Here is an 18,617-nt window from a genome sequence, read left to right on the forward strand (position 1 = left end):
TGACTGGGCCATATTTTCAATTTTCTGAGCGTGATCCGTTATCTTCTGCTGGCGTCTGGGCATTTAGTCAGATTTCCCTGAGTGTTGGACCCCACAGGTTGAAAGATTTTTCTGTGAAATCTCTGGGTTCTGTTTTTCTTATCCTGCCCAGTAGGTGGCGCTCGTGGCACACGTTTGTCTACGGGATCCACCAGTAAAAGTTGCTGTGGGTCCTTTAACTCTGGAAAACTCTCGCCGTAGGGGAGGTTTGGCAGCTGAAGCGTCTTGGAAGAGTGCCAGCAGGCCCGGTGGTCCGAACGCGGGGAGGGTCGCCGGCCACCGCAGCACGTGAGAGCGCCCGACCAAATTTCCTAGTCGGCCTGGGGCGCCAAGCGTGGCGGAAGGGCGTCAGCTGTGCAGCCCGGGAGAGTGCACTGTTCCCAGCCAGACTGGGGAGTCACGTGTTTGGAAGGGACCCCCTGGTCACCATTCTCCGCAGTCTGGGAATTTCCGACCCAACTCTTTCAGTTGGTCCGGGGGTCCTCGCGTGGTGGGGACGCCAGCCGCCGCGGCCCAATGGGACCGCCTGCCCAATTCTGCCAGCTGGCCTGGGAAGGAGGAAGGGAGAGACTCCGGCCACTTGCCATCCCGCCCAGGAAAGCCCGCGTCCCTCGGTGTTCTCACCGGAGCTGGTTCTCCCAGACAGTCAGCCGTTCCAGGATGGGGTACGCTGTCCCTTTGATCTCCATCGTGGCTCCGGGAGCTGCTCTGTATTGTCTCCACTCCCCCAGTAGCTGTTCTGGAGGAGGAAAGGTGAGGGTGGCAAGGCTGTCGAGGCTGGTGGCGGAGGAGCTGGTGAAGGCGGAAGAGGGCACCGTGGTGGTTGGAGAGCCGCTGGAGCAGGAGGGGGAAGAGGAGAGCCGCTGGAGCAGGAGGGGGATGAGGGGAGAAGGAGGGCGGGTGGGTCGGCTGCCGCGGGGCGTGGGCGTCGCGCGGCGGCCGGCGGACCACACAGTTGTATCTTAATCACCATGATCATTTCTTAGAATATTTGCATCAATTCAGAAAAGCAAAAAGAAAAAAATCTCATATATACCATACCCCTCTCATTGATTGCTAGTATTTCCATCTACCCAATATATTTTAGCCTTTGTTTCCCCTATTTTTTCTATACCCCTTATCATTTCCTTTCATTGATCACTAGCATTTCAATCTACTAAATTTATTTTAACATTTTTCCCCCTATTATTTATTTATTTTCAATACATATGTTTTACTCATCTGTCCATACTATAGATAAAAGGAGCATCATACACAAGGTTTTCACAATCATGCAGTCACATTGTGAAAGCTATGTCATTATACAATCATCTTGAATTTGTTTTATTCAACTTAAATCTTGAGTTGTTTTATTCCCCCCTACTGGGTACCATTTGGTTGGCACCATGATTCCCTAGTTTATCACCACTATTAAAACTTTAGGTAGGATCTGTTCAATGTGGGAAAAATATCAGGTGTTTTTTTAAATGTAATACACTTAAAGCTTTCAAAAGTACGGCCTAATTTTAAAGTACCAAAGCTGTCTTTAAATAAGAAAATGTACTTGACTTGATCAGCTCTGAAGTGAAGCTATCATTGCCTTTTCAATAAAGCTTCAGTCAAAGAGGATTATATTCCAGAAAGCCAAGTGATTCCCAGCTTGTATTGCCCACTTTTCAAGGGCATAAATAGTTGGCTTTCTACCTTCCCAAAATCTAAATGACCACTCACTCCTCCAACCAATCCTTAGTTTTTCCAGGCCTGTTATTTTCTTGCCAAACTCTCTACTCCCTCCTCTTTTTTCCTCCTATATTCTCCCTCTGCCTCCCTCAATCTATACCTAGAGAAAAGAGTGTTTCTTTGCTGCATGATCAATTATTGACCAATCACCACTACAATGCTTTGAATTTCAGATCCTAGTAGTCAGGTTTCTACTGTTCATCCCTCGCAAAAGCACACTAAGTGTCATGATAATAATAATAATAATAGTACACCAGGAGTTCTTACAAACCTAGAACGTACGTGGAGGAATGTTTGCACCATCCATCCCGATGTTCTCATTCACAGGTGGGATACTGGAGGGGATACGACACGACATGCCCAAGGCTATATAGATGGCTAATTAGAGGCAGAAGCTAGCCTCGTATTTCAGACTCTTTCCACTATACCACAACTGCCACACACACACAACCCCCTAGGTTAAGGTAAGAAAATTTAGTAAGTAAAACCAGATAAAAAGCCCAGTACAAAGGAAAAATCTCTGGGATCTCTCCATAGACTTTTATATGGCACAAAGCCAATCTGCACGAGAAATACTGCTCAGTTCAGGGCATGCAGCACAATATCAAGGATCCTTATTCTCAGTTCTGAAATTGAATCTGTGACTGCCTGCCAATATTTGAGAACAAAAGGTCCCACTAGCTCCGTTCTTTTCAGTCTTCAGCCACAAGGTTATACCTTACTCTTAGTGTTCAACAAAATAAAGGAAACAAGTTGAACTAGGATTAAAGAAATACACTGAAGATAAATGCAAAGGGAAACTTTTTTTTACAAGCAGGTCATCCCAGTTACCTTAAAGTATACAGATTAATTTACCTTAAAGCATACAGATTAATTTACAGAGTTGCAGTAGAACCATAGGATTTCAGTGAAAATCAACACAATAATCAGACATTAACAAAAGATCAATTTGGAAATACTAAGTCAGGCAAGCATGCAAACTTCAGAGTATAAAATAATACAAGGCCTGGTGACTGAAGACGCTCCTCAGGAGAAGGTAGATTTGAAGATGCTGAACAGAACTATATAAAGTAGGAGCAGAAAGGGATGCCTCAGAGATCAGTGAACCAGTTCCCTTATTTTATAAATGAGGAAAGTGAGGAGACATGATTTAGTGAAGCTCACACACAGCTAATGCTATTTGCAACTATTACACATATCTATAGTACAGGGTGATAAATACCTAGAACATATTAAGCACACTATTTAAATAAAACATTTCACTAAGCCCACCGATTTAAACAGAGTATATCAAGACTGATACGAGTAAGGATGAAGTTAATACAGCACAGCAGTATGTTTAACAAATATATTTATGTTTGAAAGATTAAATGGGAAAAATCATCTCAAAGATTAATGCTCAGTTTTATAAACAATCAAATTTTCATACAATTTTCTGATATACATAGCAAAATGTATTACTTTTAAAAAATGCACATTCTTCAGCTCTCTTCTATACTTTTTTAATACCTTATCTTTAAAACCTGAGCACTGGGTACTTTTAACCTAAGTATTGTTACATGTATATACATTTTAGGAAGAAACAAAATCCATGATATTTTAGTTAACTCATAGACTATTTATAAAATGAAAAATACTTATAAAAATACACTTTTCACTGGGAAAAATAAATAAAACAGACAAGTGGATCTATGCAAAGTAAAAATTAACTTTGGTGTATTTCAGTGTGGTACTGTCCCTCTCAAAGCATATTTGCCCCTGTAAGTCCAGAACTGTTCATCCATCAAGTTAAGAATTTTTTAAATATTTTAAATCGAGATTTTATTATGCTGATATTTGTTTTTCATTTCACATCATTTTCACCCAAGCTCTGAGAACTTACAATTCTCTGACCTGACAAATTGTTGGGAGCTTAGTCAGAAGCATCTGGAACACTGGTGGTGGAAGAGTTTGTTGTAATACTTGCAATAACTGCTGTGGCTGTCCGCACACAGCAATTGCATTTGTCAAATGGTCCACACCCTTCTCATATTCACCTTGGGCTAGGAATTCTTCACCAAGCTGTATTTCTTCAAGGAAAAATTTCTGACTAGCTTCAGCATCTTTAAGGTCAGGTAACTTGAAAAGCCCAGCTCTCTCCTTGGCAAGTTTCTGTTTCTTTCTTCCATTTTCTTTCAACCACTGAGTGAGGAGGGCGGTAGCGGCAGCCTGCAAAGGAGCCATTGGCCACCAAACCTCAAGCAGGATGGCGCTGCTCAAATCTGACCTCGTTCAGGATCTTAAATGTATCACACCACTGCCATCTTGCTTCCATAGTGCCTTTTGCATAGTCCGAAGTCAATCTTACATGTTTTCCATTATATGAAGTAGATTGCTTTTCTCATGCTGTTTCAGGACTTTCTTTTTCTCTTCAACATTTGCCAGTTTGATTAGTGTGTGTCTTGGAACAGCTTATTCAGATTTGCCCTATTTGAAGTTCATTAGGACTCTCTAATTTGTGTATTTATGTCTTTTATAAGGGTTGGGAAGTGTTCCCCAATTATATCTTCAACTAACTTTCCCAGCTCTTTTCTCTTCTCCTTTAGGGACACCAGTGATTCTTATATGTGTACACCTCTTGTCCATCATTTCTCTAAGATCCAGTTGCATTTTTTCTGTCTTTCTTGCCATTTGTTCTTTTGAATACTCTAGTTCAATTGTTCTGTCTTCTTGCCCACTTACTCTTCCTTCTGCTTGAATCATCACATGCTTTGTGGTTTTCTGTTGTGTTTGGGGCATTTGATTATCTTGATATGGTTATTTTGCAAGTTGGTTGATTAGAAGCTCGGCCAGGGTGCATGGGTACTTCAGTGGTAGAATGGCTGCCCACCACACGGGAGACCCAGGCCCAACTCCTGGCCCATACCCCCCTCAAAAAAGTATAAAAAGGGAATAATAAAATAAAATGAAAATATAATAAAAATATGAAAAAACAATGAGAAAAACAACAAAACACATCTTAACAATAGTAGGCCCCAGAGTCAAAAGGAGACACCCCAAGATATATTGGGAGTGATTTCAGACTGGTGCCCACAGAAAGGAGAGAAAACTTACGAAGAAAATAAAAATAAATGAAGTAGAATAATTAAAAATAATGTATAAAACAAGAAATTTTTTAAAAATCAGTAAAAATTTTAAAAAATTCTATAAAAATAAAAAAGTACTGAAAAATTATGCTAATAAAATATATAGAAAGAGTATATTAAGAATGGGGGAATAAAAGAATATTAGGAAAAAAAATAAAAATAATAATAATAAAAACCTAGACAGATAGGGAGTTAGCCTTTCTGCACTTATCCCTTCTCTCCAACAGGTGGCAGGCCTGAGGCTTCTCCTCCCTCAGGCCTGCGCCTCTTCCCTTCTCCCAGTGGCCTGCAGCTGCTTGAGGACAGTGTGCGTGGCATGAGTGGGAGGGGGTGCACTCCCTGTCCATGGTGCAAGACTGCTGGTCACTGCAGTCAAGACCAGGGAGTCGACCAGCACCAAAGGGATCAGCCAACATGCAGTGCCTGGTGCCTGGGAGGTCTGCCAGACACTGCCCCTGCAGCACCAGCAATCCTGGCACCGGGCCGGACAATTGATCCCCACAGTGGTTGATGAGGTCTGCCTCTGGGCTCCTTGCGGGCACTATATAACTACAACCCATGTGGGGAGATTTCCCCAGGCAGCAGCTAGGGCAGGCTGGAGAGGAGGGATGATCAGTTCCCTTTGATTGTACCTCCCTCACACCACCACCTGCCCCTAGTGGAGATCATCGTCACCCAATCCACCTGGCTCTCTCCATCCTGATCCTCCCCAACCCTGCCTCTCTCCTCCCCAGAACTCCCTAGAGACCCTGTTTGATTACTCATACCCCAGGACTGCAGTACTGGTCATTTTCTTCTCCCCATCCCCTGTTGTATTCCACAGAGTAGGAGTGAACTCACTCCACTCTGCTCTGCCATCTTCTCAGAAAGAAAAATAGACTCAGAAGTCTATTTTATAATGTTCTGTTGCAACCTGTTTATTTTATTTTATTTTTGTTTAACACAATAATCTGCATTTCTTGAATTAAAGAAGTTGTAAGTTTACAGAAAATTCAGGCATAAAATACAGAATTCCCATATGCCACCCTATTATTATAATTATAAGGCACAGTCTTATAATTGCACTAATAACTGTAGTCCATAGTTAACATTGGAGTTTACTTTTGTATTGTATAGTACTGTGGGGTTTTTTTAATTGTGAAAAATTATATATGTACAAAAAAACAATAAATTTCAAAGCATACCACAACAATTAGTTATAGAACAGTTTTTAGAGTTTGGTTTGGTTACAGTTCCACAATTTTAGGCTTTTCCTTCTAGCTGCTCCAAGACACTGGAGACTGAAAGAAATATCAATATAATGATTCAGCAGTCATACTCATTTGTTAAATCCTAACTTCTCTATTATGACTCTTCCTTCTCTTTTGACTCATCTCCCAATATTTAGGGGTATTTGGGCTCTACCCTTTCTAAATTTATCACATTGGAAAGGTGTGTCAATAATATGGATGGGGAATAGAACTAGTTGATGTTCTGGAGAGGCTAGCTTCTCTGGGTTTCAGGACTTATCTGGACTAGGAACCCATTTGGAGGTTGTGTGAAACCTGTTAACTTTAATATTTTAATTTTTATTCCTGGAATTTAGACTCTAAGACATCTGTTTCTTAAGTTTGTAACCTACTAGTGTTATGACAGAACTTTCCTTGAATGCCAGGAGTTAACAACAGCAACAATAACAACAAAAGTCTTGAAATTGCAAATTTTCAGAAATAAAATAGATTAGAGATCACTAGGGCATGGGGGAGGTAAGAAGAGAGGGAGTGCTTAGGAAAATAAATTTAAAAATTCTAAAATGGAACAAAGTAAACATCTTTCCCAGTCTTTGTAAATTGGCCTGTGCAAATATTCTCCTTCAGTGCTTAGCCATATGATGAGTTTAAGGATTAGCTTAAGGAAAAGCATAGGGTCCTACCTGGTCTTTTCTGCACATGTCTTGTCCTGGTAATGAGTGTATGGCTCTAGGAACTCCCCAATTACAAAAATCCAAAAGTCCCCTCTTCCCTAGGAAACAGTTTCTTCATGGTCCTAGGCATTGCACTGTATTTCCCAGAGTCAACAAACCTTTACCCCTGATAGCTGCGATTTGACTGTTCTCCCACAGTGTTCTATAGGAAAGCACTGTGAGTTTCCTCTACACACAGGGCAATTTCTGGGATGGTGAGCCTGTAATAAATACCCAGGTCCAATCCTTTAGGATGCCTCCAGATAAATTGGCACTAATGTGCATGCTCCCAGTATATGTACAAGGGCAGCTTTGCTCCCTCCAGAACTGGAACCAGGACTTATATTGTGCATATGGGCTGAATTCATGCTGACCCAGTAAGGGAATGGGGGTGGGGCCATCAAGGGTACCAGGAGACCTCACTGCTTTGTTTTGTTTCTTTTTTGCAATGTGCTTTGAAATTTAATGCTTTTCCCCCCACTTTTTAAAATTTATTCATTAAACATAACCACATACAAACATAAACATTCTTACTATATGATCACTCCATTCCTGATATACAATCAACAACTCACAATATCATCACATAGTTGTATATTCATTATCATGATCATTTCTTAGAACATTTGCATCAATCCAGAAAAAGAAATAAATTCGTACATACCATATGCCTTACCCCTCCCTTTCATTGATCATTAATATTTCAATCTACTAAATTTATTTTAACATTTGTTCCCCCATTGTTTATCTATTCCCAACCCATATGTTTCACTTGTCTGTCAATAAGTTAAATAAAAGGAACATCAGATACAAGTTTTTCACAATCACGCAGTCACACGCGAAACCTCTATCATTATACTATCATCTTCAAGAAACATGACCGCTGGAACACAGCTCCACATTTTCAGGCAGTTCCATTCAGCCTCTCCATTACACCCTAACTAAAAATGTGCTATCTATTTAATGCATGAGAATAACCTCCAGGATAACCTCTCGACTCTGGAATCCCTCAGCCATTGACACTTTATTTTGTCTCATTTCACTCTTCCCCCTTTTGGTCGAGAAGGTTTTCTCAATCCCTTGATGCTGAGTCTCAGCTCATTCTAGAATTTCTGTCCCATGTTGCCAGGAAGGTCCACACCCCTGGGATTCATGTCCCATGTAGAGAGAGGGAGGACAGTGAGTTTGTTTGTCATATTGGCTGAGAGAGAGAGGCCACATCTGAGCAACAAAAGAGGTTCTCTTGGGGGTGAGTCTTAGGCCCAATTTTAAGTAAGCTTAGCCTATCCTTCACAGAATTAAGTTCCATATGAACAAACCCCAAGATTGGGGGCTCAGCCTATTGCTTTGATTGTCCCCAGTGCTTGTGAGAATGTCAAGAATTTTCCACTTGGGGAAGTTGAATTTTCCCCCTTTCTTGCCATTCCCCCAAGGGGACTTAGCAAATACTTTTTTTAATTCACTGTTTAAATCACTCTGAGATTAATTGGTACATCACTCTGGACTAACCTACAAAATCTCATGCCGTAGTCAAGGTTCCATGTACTGTGGTGTTCAGTTAGGGTGTCCACATAAGTTATATTAGGAAATGCACTAGTCAAAATATAAATTTTGTACCAAGTAAATATTTTTTGCTTTAGAGACATCACTGTTTTTAAGTTGCCTTTTCCTTTTTCTTGACTTGGCACTAACCCTCTTACTGCAATTCTTTAAATGTTTTCTGGAGCTTTGAGAAAGATGTTTTTGCTAGTTCTTGCTGGTTTTTCAAGGCTTACATTCCAAATTGGGCACCTCCATAAAATGGATTACAACTCAGCAATAAAAGGGAATGAATTATTGATACCTGCATTGTATTCTAATTGTGGTAGTGGTTGCATATATGTATTTCATATTTTAACATTCCTAGAACTTTGCCCCTCCCACCAAAAAAGGTCAATCTGACTGTATAATACTTAAATATATAGGCTGTTCTTGAAGAGAGTACGAGGGAGGCTTTTGGAATGTTGGTACTTTTTTTTCTTGCTTATTACATGAGTATTTTTGGTTTGTGAAAATTCATCAGACTGTACATTTTCTGTATTTATAGGTCAGAACCAAACATCTAAAACCAACTTATTGGTCTTCACTTTTGACGTGGGTTATTCTTTATACTTCATGTCATAGGATTTCATAACAAATTTCTTTATAATTAATAAAGAATCTGTACTGCTGTAGTGAATTGAAGAAAAAAAAAAGTCCAGTTTTTGCCTTGACCTGAGTCCATAGCCAGTCAGGGAAATAGATTAAAAGAAGGTAATTATGTCAGAGTATCATAAATACACGATAGCAATATACTCATGTATGGATACACGTAGGAATGGTACCTGAACCTGCTTTCTGTGGGTCAGGGAAGGCTTCTCAAAGGAGAAAGTACCTGAGTCAAATCGTAAAGGATCTATAGATATTTTTTAGAAGCTAGGATTATAGTATTTTATTGCCTGTGCCCAAAGTATTCAAAATGGATTATGCTTTTTCCCCATGAGCATTGTATTATGATTTAAACCAGCACACAATCTTCTGTAGCTACCTTTTTTTTTTTTTTTAGGATATGTAGATTTTAGTCAATAAGCAAGAAGTGGAAGAAATGCAGAAAAATCAGTAAATGCAAAAGTTCAGAAGCAAGAAAGGGCAGCATAAATGTAGGGAAATGCACAGAAGTATAAACGTGAATTTGGATAGAGCCCAGAATGATGCAACGAGCAAGGCAAGAGATGAATTTAAAGAGTTGGCTGGAGTCACAGTGGAAAGGGCCCTGACATCCATGGGGGTCTTGAAAGGATTTTTTATAGGGAGTTAACTGATCAAATTTTCATTTCAGAAAAATAAATCTGATTATAGTAGAGAAATGGACTTGAGGGAGCAAAACTGGAGCAGGGAGATCCAATATTGAATTATTATATTAATTCAGGTAAAAGGCAAAGAGGCCCTGAAGTCAGCTTCTTGTTATATATCGCCACTGGCTTTCCAGAGTATGTATACCAATTTATGCCATCTATATACATGGGGGAAAAGACTGGAAGGAATTTTCTCAAGACTGTAGAATTATGGATGTCTTTTATTTTATTCTGTATTTACATATTATTTTTCAAAATTTCTTTGATAAATAGACATTGCTTTTATAATCTATAATTTTTTTTAGAAAAAAGAATACAAAAAAGATTTTATTCTTCAAAGCAGAACTTACATTTTAATAGGAACTTAAATCCTTAAAATAATGACTTAAGAGAGCTAGGAAGTAACAGCATCAGAGGTCATCTTTCGGAAGCTAAAGGTAGGTAGGTGGGGAAGCAAAGATTGGAAGTGGAAAGAGCCTCATGGAGCAATTAGTAGTCCAACTGAGGGGGGAAATGGGGTCTCAAACGAAAGCAGGGCCAGCGAACAAGAATTTCCCTGAAATTTCTCTGTGGTTGATTCATTCCTTGTAATAAAAGACTTATATTGGAATAAATGAAATGTCAGATGTTTAAATCATTCTAAGAAGCTTTTTGAAAGCCTTCTACAATTATGAAATTAGATTGTAGTATATAATTTTGTTTTTAACATTTGTCCACATATTCAGGGTGAACTTGAGAAGCTGACGTTCCTCAGATCTTTGTCTTCTCTCAGCCGAACTTTACCTTATGATGAATCCACGGAATCATTCATTCACAGCCACATAGCATACATTGTGCATATCCTGCACGTAAGTATTCTGACTTTGTCACAAAATAGTGTCTTGGTCAACAAAATTTTTTGGTGGCTTCATCCATGTTTAATTCCCTTAGCCTCTTCCCATCTTAGTATCTCTGCATAGAGAAGAGAAATACTCAGAGATATCCCACAAAAATAATCACCCTTAAAAACCACTTAAAAGAAGAGTAGTTTTCTCTAACCTAACACATATTAAGCATTTATTGTATTGTTATTGTATTTTTTTCTTTTTTACTTATTCCATCCACACTCTGCCATCATCTTATCTATTCATTTCCTTATTAAATGTCTGACCATTCCAGCACTGCCCTAGGAGTTGGTCCTACAAGGACAAAGAAGATATAATGTCTGTTCCTGTAACCAAATAAGGAATAACCAAGTGTCACAGGACCTGTAATAGAAGTTTGAATGGGTATAATGGGGTAGAGGAGAAGGAGTGAATCGTCAGTTCCACATCAAAGGATCTAGAAGGGCTTTCAAAGGAGGTGATGCACTTGAACAAGCTTTTGTTCTCTCTTCTTTTAAATGCCTCCATCAGTTTCTCTAAACTTCTAAAATTCTGTGGGTCTGAGATTTATTTTATACTCCAGGAATATGAGCGGTTCTTTTTTCCTACCATAGATCTGTAAGCTTGTTAAATTGAAGATTAGTATTCAGAATTGAAAGATACTCAGCTAACGGGTTTGTTAGCTGATAGGCAGTTATGAAGGATCTCTCATATCTAGAGCATATGGTGCTTTGATAAAGGATACACATTTCTTGGGAATTTTAACCCTTTCCCTCCAAGAGTTTATAATCCATCTGGAAATAGCCAGACCTCATGAAGTAAGTAGTTGAGAACCTTCCCAAACAATACATCAAGAAGCACAGAATAAGATAATGCAGATTTAAGAAATGAATGCAGCTTTCTGCTTAGCTATATTTCTTGGAAAGATGCTATGTCATAGGCATCTGTGGCACCCAGCCAAAATGCCTATGACATAGCATCTTTCCAAGTGACATATGTGCCACTTTGAATCTGTGAGGACCCCAGAAAAGCCATGTCCTTTAATCCACATTCAGTGTTGCTAGCTGGGAGCTTTTTGATTCTTCCCATGGAGATGTGACCCACCCAATTGTAGGAAGTACCTTTGATTAGATGGATTCCATGGAGATGTGTCTCCACTCATTCAAGATGGTGTTGCTTACTGGAGCCCTTTAAGGAGCCATTTTGGAAAAAGCTGTAGAGCTCGCACAGCCAGAGACCTTTGGAGGTGAAGATGGAAAATGCCCCCAGGGGAGCTTCATGAAACAAGAAGCCAGGAGGGAAAGCTAGCAGATGCCACCATGTTCACCATATGCCTTTCCAGTTGAAAGAGAAACCCTGAACGCCATCGGCATTCTTGAACCAGGTTATCTTTCCCTGGATGCCGTAGATTGGACATTTCTATACCTTGCTTTATTTGGGATATTTTCATGGCCTTAGAACTGTGGACCTGCAACTTAGTGAATTCCCCCCTTTAAAAGCTGTTCTGTTTCTGGTATTGCATTCTGGCAGCTAGCAAACTAGAACAGTGTGATACTGAAGTCCCATTCCCACAAGGACTGGCAGAATTGATTTGCCACTTAGTTTAATACATTGGCTTGGGCAATCTACAAATTCAGGTCTCAGATGACAAAAGAATACTGAATTGCCCCATGCTTGCTTTGTATCTGGATCTATCCACCCAGTAGTAAAATGTCCCACTGTTAAGTATCACACCAAAGTTTAATCTGGCAAGGGATTCAGCCTAGAAGAGTTAAGGGTAGCTGGTGTCTATGAGAAAATTGCGTGGATCATTGTATCAATGTTTATGTCTAAAAACTCCCTTTAGTCCCATATATGGGGGCTAAAGGAACATGTCTCCTATCACCTTAGAGGAGAGGCTTTTCTGCTGAGAAATCCCATAAGAGAAGAAAGCCACTATAGATAAAGAAGAACTTTAAGGCATTTGCCAGTCTTCTTATGACCAACACCAAGGCATGATTTTCAGGACATCAAGAACAGAGTGTAAAAAAGAATGGGGAAAATCTGTTATGACACTTCACCAATGAATATATACAAATAAGCACATGAAAAGATGCTCACCGTTATTGTAGTTAGGGTAAAGCAAGTTAAAACCACAATGGGATTCTACTACATACCTATTAGAATGATAAAATAAAAAAAAAAAAGAGCAATACCAAATACTGGCAAGAATATGGACCTACTGGGAATGTAACATGGCACAACCACTTTGAGAAACACTTGGGCAGTTTCTTGAAAAGTTAAACATATACTTTGCATATGACCCAGGAGTTTTACTCTTAGGTGAAATAAAAGCATATGCCCACATAAAAAATTGAACATAAATGTTCATAACAGCTCTATTTGTAAAAGCCAAATATGGAAATAACTCAAATGCTCATCCCAACCTAAATGAATGAATCAGCAAATCTTGGTATATTTGTGGTGGAATACTACTAGAATAAAATGGAATGAGCTATTGATACTTGCTACAACTTGAATGAATCTCAAAGTAATTATGCTGAGCAAAAGAAACCATACGAAAAAGAGGATATATGTGATTTCATTTATATAAAATTCTAAAAAATTATTCTATGATGGCAACAGATCAATGGTTGCTTAGAGGTAGGAGTGGTACAAGGTAGAGAAAGACAGGTGGGAGGAATTACAAAGGGACACAAGGAAACTTTGGGGGATGACAAATATGATCATTGTCTTGATTGTGGTGACATTTTCATGGATGTATATATATTTTTAGTCATCGACTGTATAGTATATTACAGTTAATTTTGAGTCTGTTATTCAAAAAGGTTATTTAAAAATCTGTTTAGAACTTTCAATAAAACATAGATAAAGCTTAACGAAAAAAGAATGCCAATGGCAACTGGGATAGAGAGGGCAGTTATGACAGGACTGGGGTGAAATTAACCTAATCCTCCCCTGGGCTAAGCCTCAAAGGATGTGATGGCTAGGATTGAGAGAAGGGATCCCTGGATGGGGATCTTGACTGGTAAGCTGGACATTACTACATGGCTATGCCAAGGCCAGGATTCTGTGTCCTGTGATGTTGCAGAATGGCCAGGGGATGGTTTTAGTGACTGGCAGCAGACATGAGCACCAAGATCCACACCAGAAAATGTTAACCATACTTGTCCTTAATGCCTCTTAATTCTCCCCTTCCACTCTGATTCTACATCCTGGGTTCTCCACAAAACCTTACTTATATGTTGTTGTTTGATGAAGGGTGCACTTGGCATTGAGGAAAATACTTATCGTTTGAGCAGCAAAGCAGGAAATGGATGTGAATCTTTCAGGAAGACTTTTTCATGGTATGGAAAATAAATGCTGAAGGAGTTCAGAGGACAGAAAGTTCATATTGGGTTGAACTAATATGAAAAGACATTGTCTAATCGACCTAATGAGACTTTGAGCTCTCTGAAGTAGATCGGTAGAGAAGAAATGGAGCTATTCTAGGAGTAAGAAGATACAGTTTCTATGTCCACTTCTGTCAAACATAAGCTGACAGAATCACTGAGATTCTCTGAACCTCAGTAACACTACCTGTAAATTGGAAACATTAATACCTATCGCAGAACACCTAAATAGATGGAAGGGCATACCGTGTTCATGGATTGGAAGACTAAATATAATTAAGATGTCAATTTTACCTAAACTGATTTACATATTACATACAATACCATTTAAAATCCCCAAAACTTATTTTTCTGAAATAGAAAAACCAATAACCAGATTTATCTGGAAGGGCAGGGTGCCCCGAATAGTTAAAAGTATCCCGAGGAAAAAAAATGAAGTCGGAGGTCTCACACTACCTGACTTTAATGCATATTATGAAGCTACAGTGGTCAAAACAGCATGGCACTGGCATAAAGATAGATATACTGATCAATGGAATGGAATAGAGTGTTCAGATATAGACTGTCTATAGACAGTTGATCTTTCATAAGGCAGTCAAGCCAACTCACCTGGGACAGAGCAGTCTCTTCAATAAATGGTGACTAGAGAACTGGTTTTCCATATGCAAAAGAATGAAAGAGGATCCATATCTCACACCCTATACAAAAATTAACTCAAAATGGATCAAAGACCAAAATAGTATATCTAAGACCATAAGACTGTTAGAAAAAAATGTAGGGAAATATCTTGTAAATCTTATAATAGAAGGCAGTTTCCTAGACCTTACACCCAAAGCAAGAGCATTGAAGAGAGAAAGAAATAAATGGGAACTCCTCAAAATTAAGCACTTTTGCACATCAAAGAACTTTGTCAAGAAAGTAAAAATACAGCCTACACAATGGGAGACAATATTTGGAAACGATATATCAGTTAAAGGTCTAGTATCCAGAGTATATAAAGAGATTGTTCAACTCAACAACAAAAAGACAGACAACCCAATTACAAAATGGGCAAAAGACTTGAACAGATACTTCTCAGAAGAGGAAATACATATGGCCAAAAGGCACATGAAAAGATGCTCAACTTCCCTAGCTATTAGGGAGATGCAAATCAAAACCACAATGAGATATCATCTCACACCCACCAGAATGGCCATTATCAGTAAAACAGAAAACGGCATGTGCTGGATAAGATGTGGAGAAAGAGGCACATTTGTCCACTGTTGGTGGAAATGTCAAATGGTACAATTGCTGTGGAAGGCAGTTTGGTGTTGCCTCAAAAAGCTAAACACAGAATTGCCATATGACCTGGCAATACCATTGTTAGGTACTTACTCAGAGGACATGAGGACAAGGACACAAACAGACATTTGCACACCAATGTTTATAGCAGCATTATTTACAGTTGCAGAGATGGAAACAGCCAAAATGTCCCTCAACAGACCACCAACAGAGTGACTAAACAAACTGTGGTATATACATATGATGGAATATTATGCAGCCATAAGACAGAATAAAGTTATGAAGTATGTAACAACATGGATGGATCTTGAGGGCATTATGCTGAGTGAGATTAGCCAGAAACAAAAGAACAAATATTGTATGGTCTCACTGATATGAACTGACGTTAGTGAATAAACTTGGAGAGCTTCATTGGTAACAGAGACCATCAAGAGATAGAAATAGAGTAAGATACTGGGTATTTGGAGTGGAAGGGATACAGATTGTGCAACAAGATTGATTATAAAAACCCAGAAATGAATAGCACAATACTACCTAACTGTAATACCATTATGTTAGAACACTGAATGAAGCTGAATGTGAGAATGATAAAGGGAGGAGGGCTGGGGGCAGAAATGAAATCAGAAAGAAAGATAGATGATAAACACTGAGATGGTGTAATCTAGGAATGCCTAGAGTGACTAATTGTACAAATTTAAAAATGTTTTTGCGTGAGGAAGAACAAAGGAATGTCATTACTGCAGGGTGTTGAAAATAGATGGTAATTAATATTTAAAAATTTCAACTTATGTGTGAGACCAAAGCAAAAAATGTTTATTTGGTACAAAATTTAGATTTTTGAGTAGTGCATTTCCTAATATAATTTATGTAGACAGCTTAATTGAACACCATAAGTACATGGAACCTTGAGTAAGGCAAGAGATTTTGTTGGTTTGTCCAGAGTGATGCCCCCATAAATCCCAGAGTGATTTGAACAATGAATAAAAAAGTATTTGCAAACTCTCCTTTGGGGAATGGTGAAAAAAAAACCTTCCCAAGTTGAATTCTTGATATTCTCACAAGCAGTGGGGACAACCAAAGCAATAGGCTGAGCCCCCAATCTTGGGGTTTGTTCATATGAAATTTAACCCCACAAAGGGTAGGTCAAGCCTCCTTAAAATTAGGCCTAAGAGTCACCCCCATGAGAGCCTCTTTTGCTGCTCAGATGTGGCCTCTCTCTCCAGCCAACACAACAAGCAAACTCACCACCCTCCCCCTGTCTACATGGGACATGACTCCCAGGGATGTGGACCTTCCTGGCAACATGGGACAGAAATTCTAGAATGAGCTTAGACTCAGCATCAAGGGATTAAGAAAACCTTCCTGACCAAAAGGGGCAAGAGTGAAAAGAGACAAAATAAAGTGTCAATGGCTGAGAGATTCCTAACAAAGTCGAGAGGTTATCCTGGAGGTTATTCTTACACACTAAATAGATATCACCTTTTAGTCAAGATATAATGGAGAGGCTGGAGGGAACTGTCTGAAAATGTAGAGCTGTGTTCTAGTAGCCATATTTCTTGAAGATGATTGTATAATGATACAGCTCTCACAATGTGACTGTGTGACTGTGAAAATCTTGTGTCTGACAACAGATGAATAAAACATATGGAATAAAAATAAATAATAGGGAGAAAAAGGTTAAAATAAATTTAAATTAAAATGCTAGTGATCAATGAAAGGGAGGGGTAAGGGGTATGGTATGTATGAATTTTTTTCTGTTGTGTTTCTATTTCTTTTTCTGAATTGATGCAAATGTTCTAAGAAATTATCATGATGAATATGCAACTATGTGATGATATTGTGAATTACTGATTATATATGTAGAACAGAATGATCATAAGTTAAGATGTTTGTGTTTGTTTGTTGCTATATATATATATTTTTTTTTAATCTAAAAATGAAAAATTAAAAAAAAATTGTAATTTAGAAAGTTATTCTTTTTCCAAGACAGGTAATTCAGAATAATGACAAGCAATATAGTAGGAATGGCTGGTTCAGTAGAAAGAGGAGTTAGGATGCCTAAACTGGAATTGTCCAAACTGGAAACAATTACCAATAATAAAAATAATTAATAACAGAAACTATGTCACAGTTATTGAAGTTGACTGGGTATTAAGAATGAATTCATTTAGAGTCAAAATGAAGTTTCAGTGGCTGAGAGATTTCGAAGTCGAGAGGTTATCCTTCAGGTTATTCTTATGCATTATATAGATATCCCTTTTTAGTTTATGGTATACTGGAGTGGCTAGAGGGAGGTACCTGAAATTGTTGAACTGTATTCCAGTAGCCTTGGTTCTTGAAGACAATTGTATAACGATATAGCTTTTACAATGTGACAGCATGATTGTGAACACCTTGTGTCTGATGCTCCCTTTATCCAGGATATGGACAGATGAGTAAAAAAAATAATAACAAGGACAGAAAATAAATAAATAATAGGGAGAGGGGATAAGCGAAAAGAAATTGGGTAGATTGAAATAATAGTGGCCAATGAGAGGGACGGGTAAGGGGTATGGGATGTATGAGCTTTTTCTTTTTAGTTTTTTTTCTGGAGAGATGTTCTAAAAATGATCATGGTAATGAATACACAACTATGTGATGATATTGTGAGCCATTAATTGTATACTTTGGATGCATTGTATGTGTGTGAAGATATCTCAACATGAATATAAAAAAAAAGAATTAGCTCATTTAGCACTCATAACTATCCCATAAAGGTAGGCAGTACTGTTATCTCATTTACAGATGAAGAAACTAAGGAACAGGGAGGTTAAATAACTTGTGTCAGCTCAAGCAGTAAGAGGCAGAGCCGGGTTTTAGAATCTGGCTCCAAAGATAAACTCTTAATCCCTCCACTGTCCTGCCTCCAGTCCTGTAGAGCCATGGAGCAGGGCTCACCGTAGGAGCTACTATTGTTCTTACTGGCCATCCATATCCCTGATATTTATCCTAATCATTGGGCATGTTCCCAACTCTCTAAAGTTCTTTCCCTTTCACCGCAGCTGCTGGTGCAAGAGGAGCCCCTGCATTCTCTCTTCAGCCCTGTGCGCCAGGAGGTCTTCGTTACCATTGCTGACCTCAGGTGATGCCCTCACGCTCCTTCCATGTGCATTCTGGTCCCTTATTGAGAGACAGAACCAAAGCCAAAACCAATCAATATGTTCCACTTTTTAAACTGTAAAAGAAAATAGGGAAGGGAAAGCCATATCCATGTTTTTGTATAGTAACTTTGATTTCATCTATGCTCCCATACCCATCTGAAAGATTTTATTGGAACCATCTTGTAATTCAATTTTGTCTGAAGTATATTCAGTGGAAAGTTAGTGCATATATGCTTCATGACA

At 38.8% G+C, this 18,617-nt stretch overlaps 1 protein-coding gene across 5 annotated transcripts in view; it reads left to right on the forward strand.

Annotated features, from left to right (window-relative positions):
- The window catches only part of MROH8 (maestro heat like repeat family member 8), a 123,684-nt gene that overhangs the window by 39,860 nt on the left and 65,207 nt on the right, over positions 1-18,617 (forward strand). For all 5 annotated transcript variants that reach the window (XR_013179385.1, XM_077169238.1, XM_077169268.1 and 2 more), the window contains exons 4-5: positions 10,424-10,546; positions 18,276-18,355. Coding sequence is in view for 4 of the 5 variants with exons in the window: in XM_077169238.1 (XP_077025353.1) it covers positions 10,424-10,546; positions 18,276-18,355 (203 nt within the window). In the remaining variant the exon portion in view is untranslated. The remainder of the gene's footprint in view (positions 1-10,423; positions 10,547-18,275; positions 18,356-18,617) is intronic.

The sequence above is a fragment of the Tamandua tetradactyla genome, chromosome 1, assembly GCF_023851605.1.
Source record: "Tamandua tetradactyla isolate mTamTet1 chromosome 1, mTamTet1.pri, whole genome shotgun sequence".
In the NCBI taxonomy this organism is placed as follows: domain Eukaryota; kingdom Metazoa; phylum Chordata; class Mammalia; order Pilosa; family Myrmecophagidae; genus Tamandua; species Tamandua tetradactyla.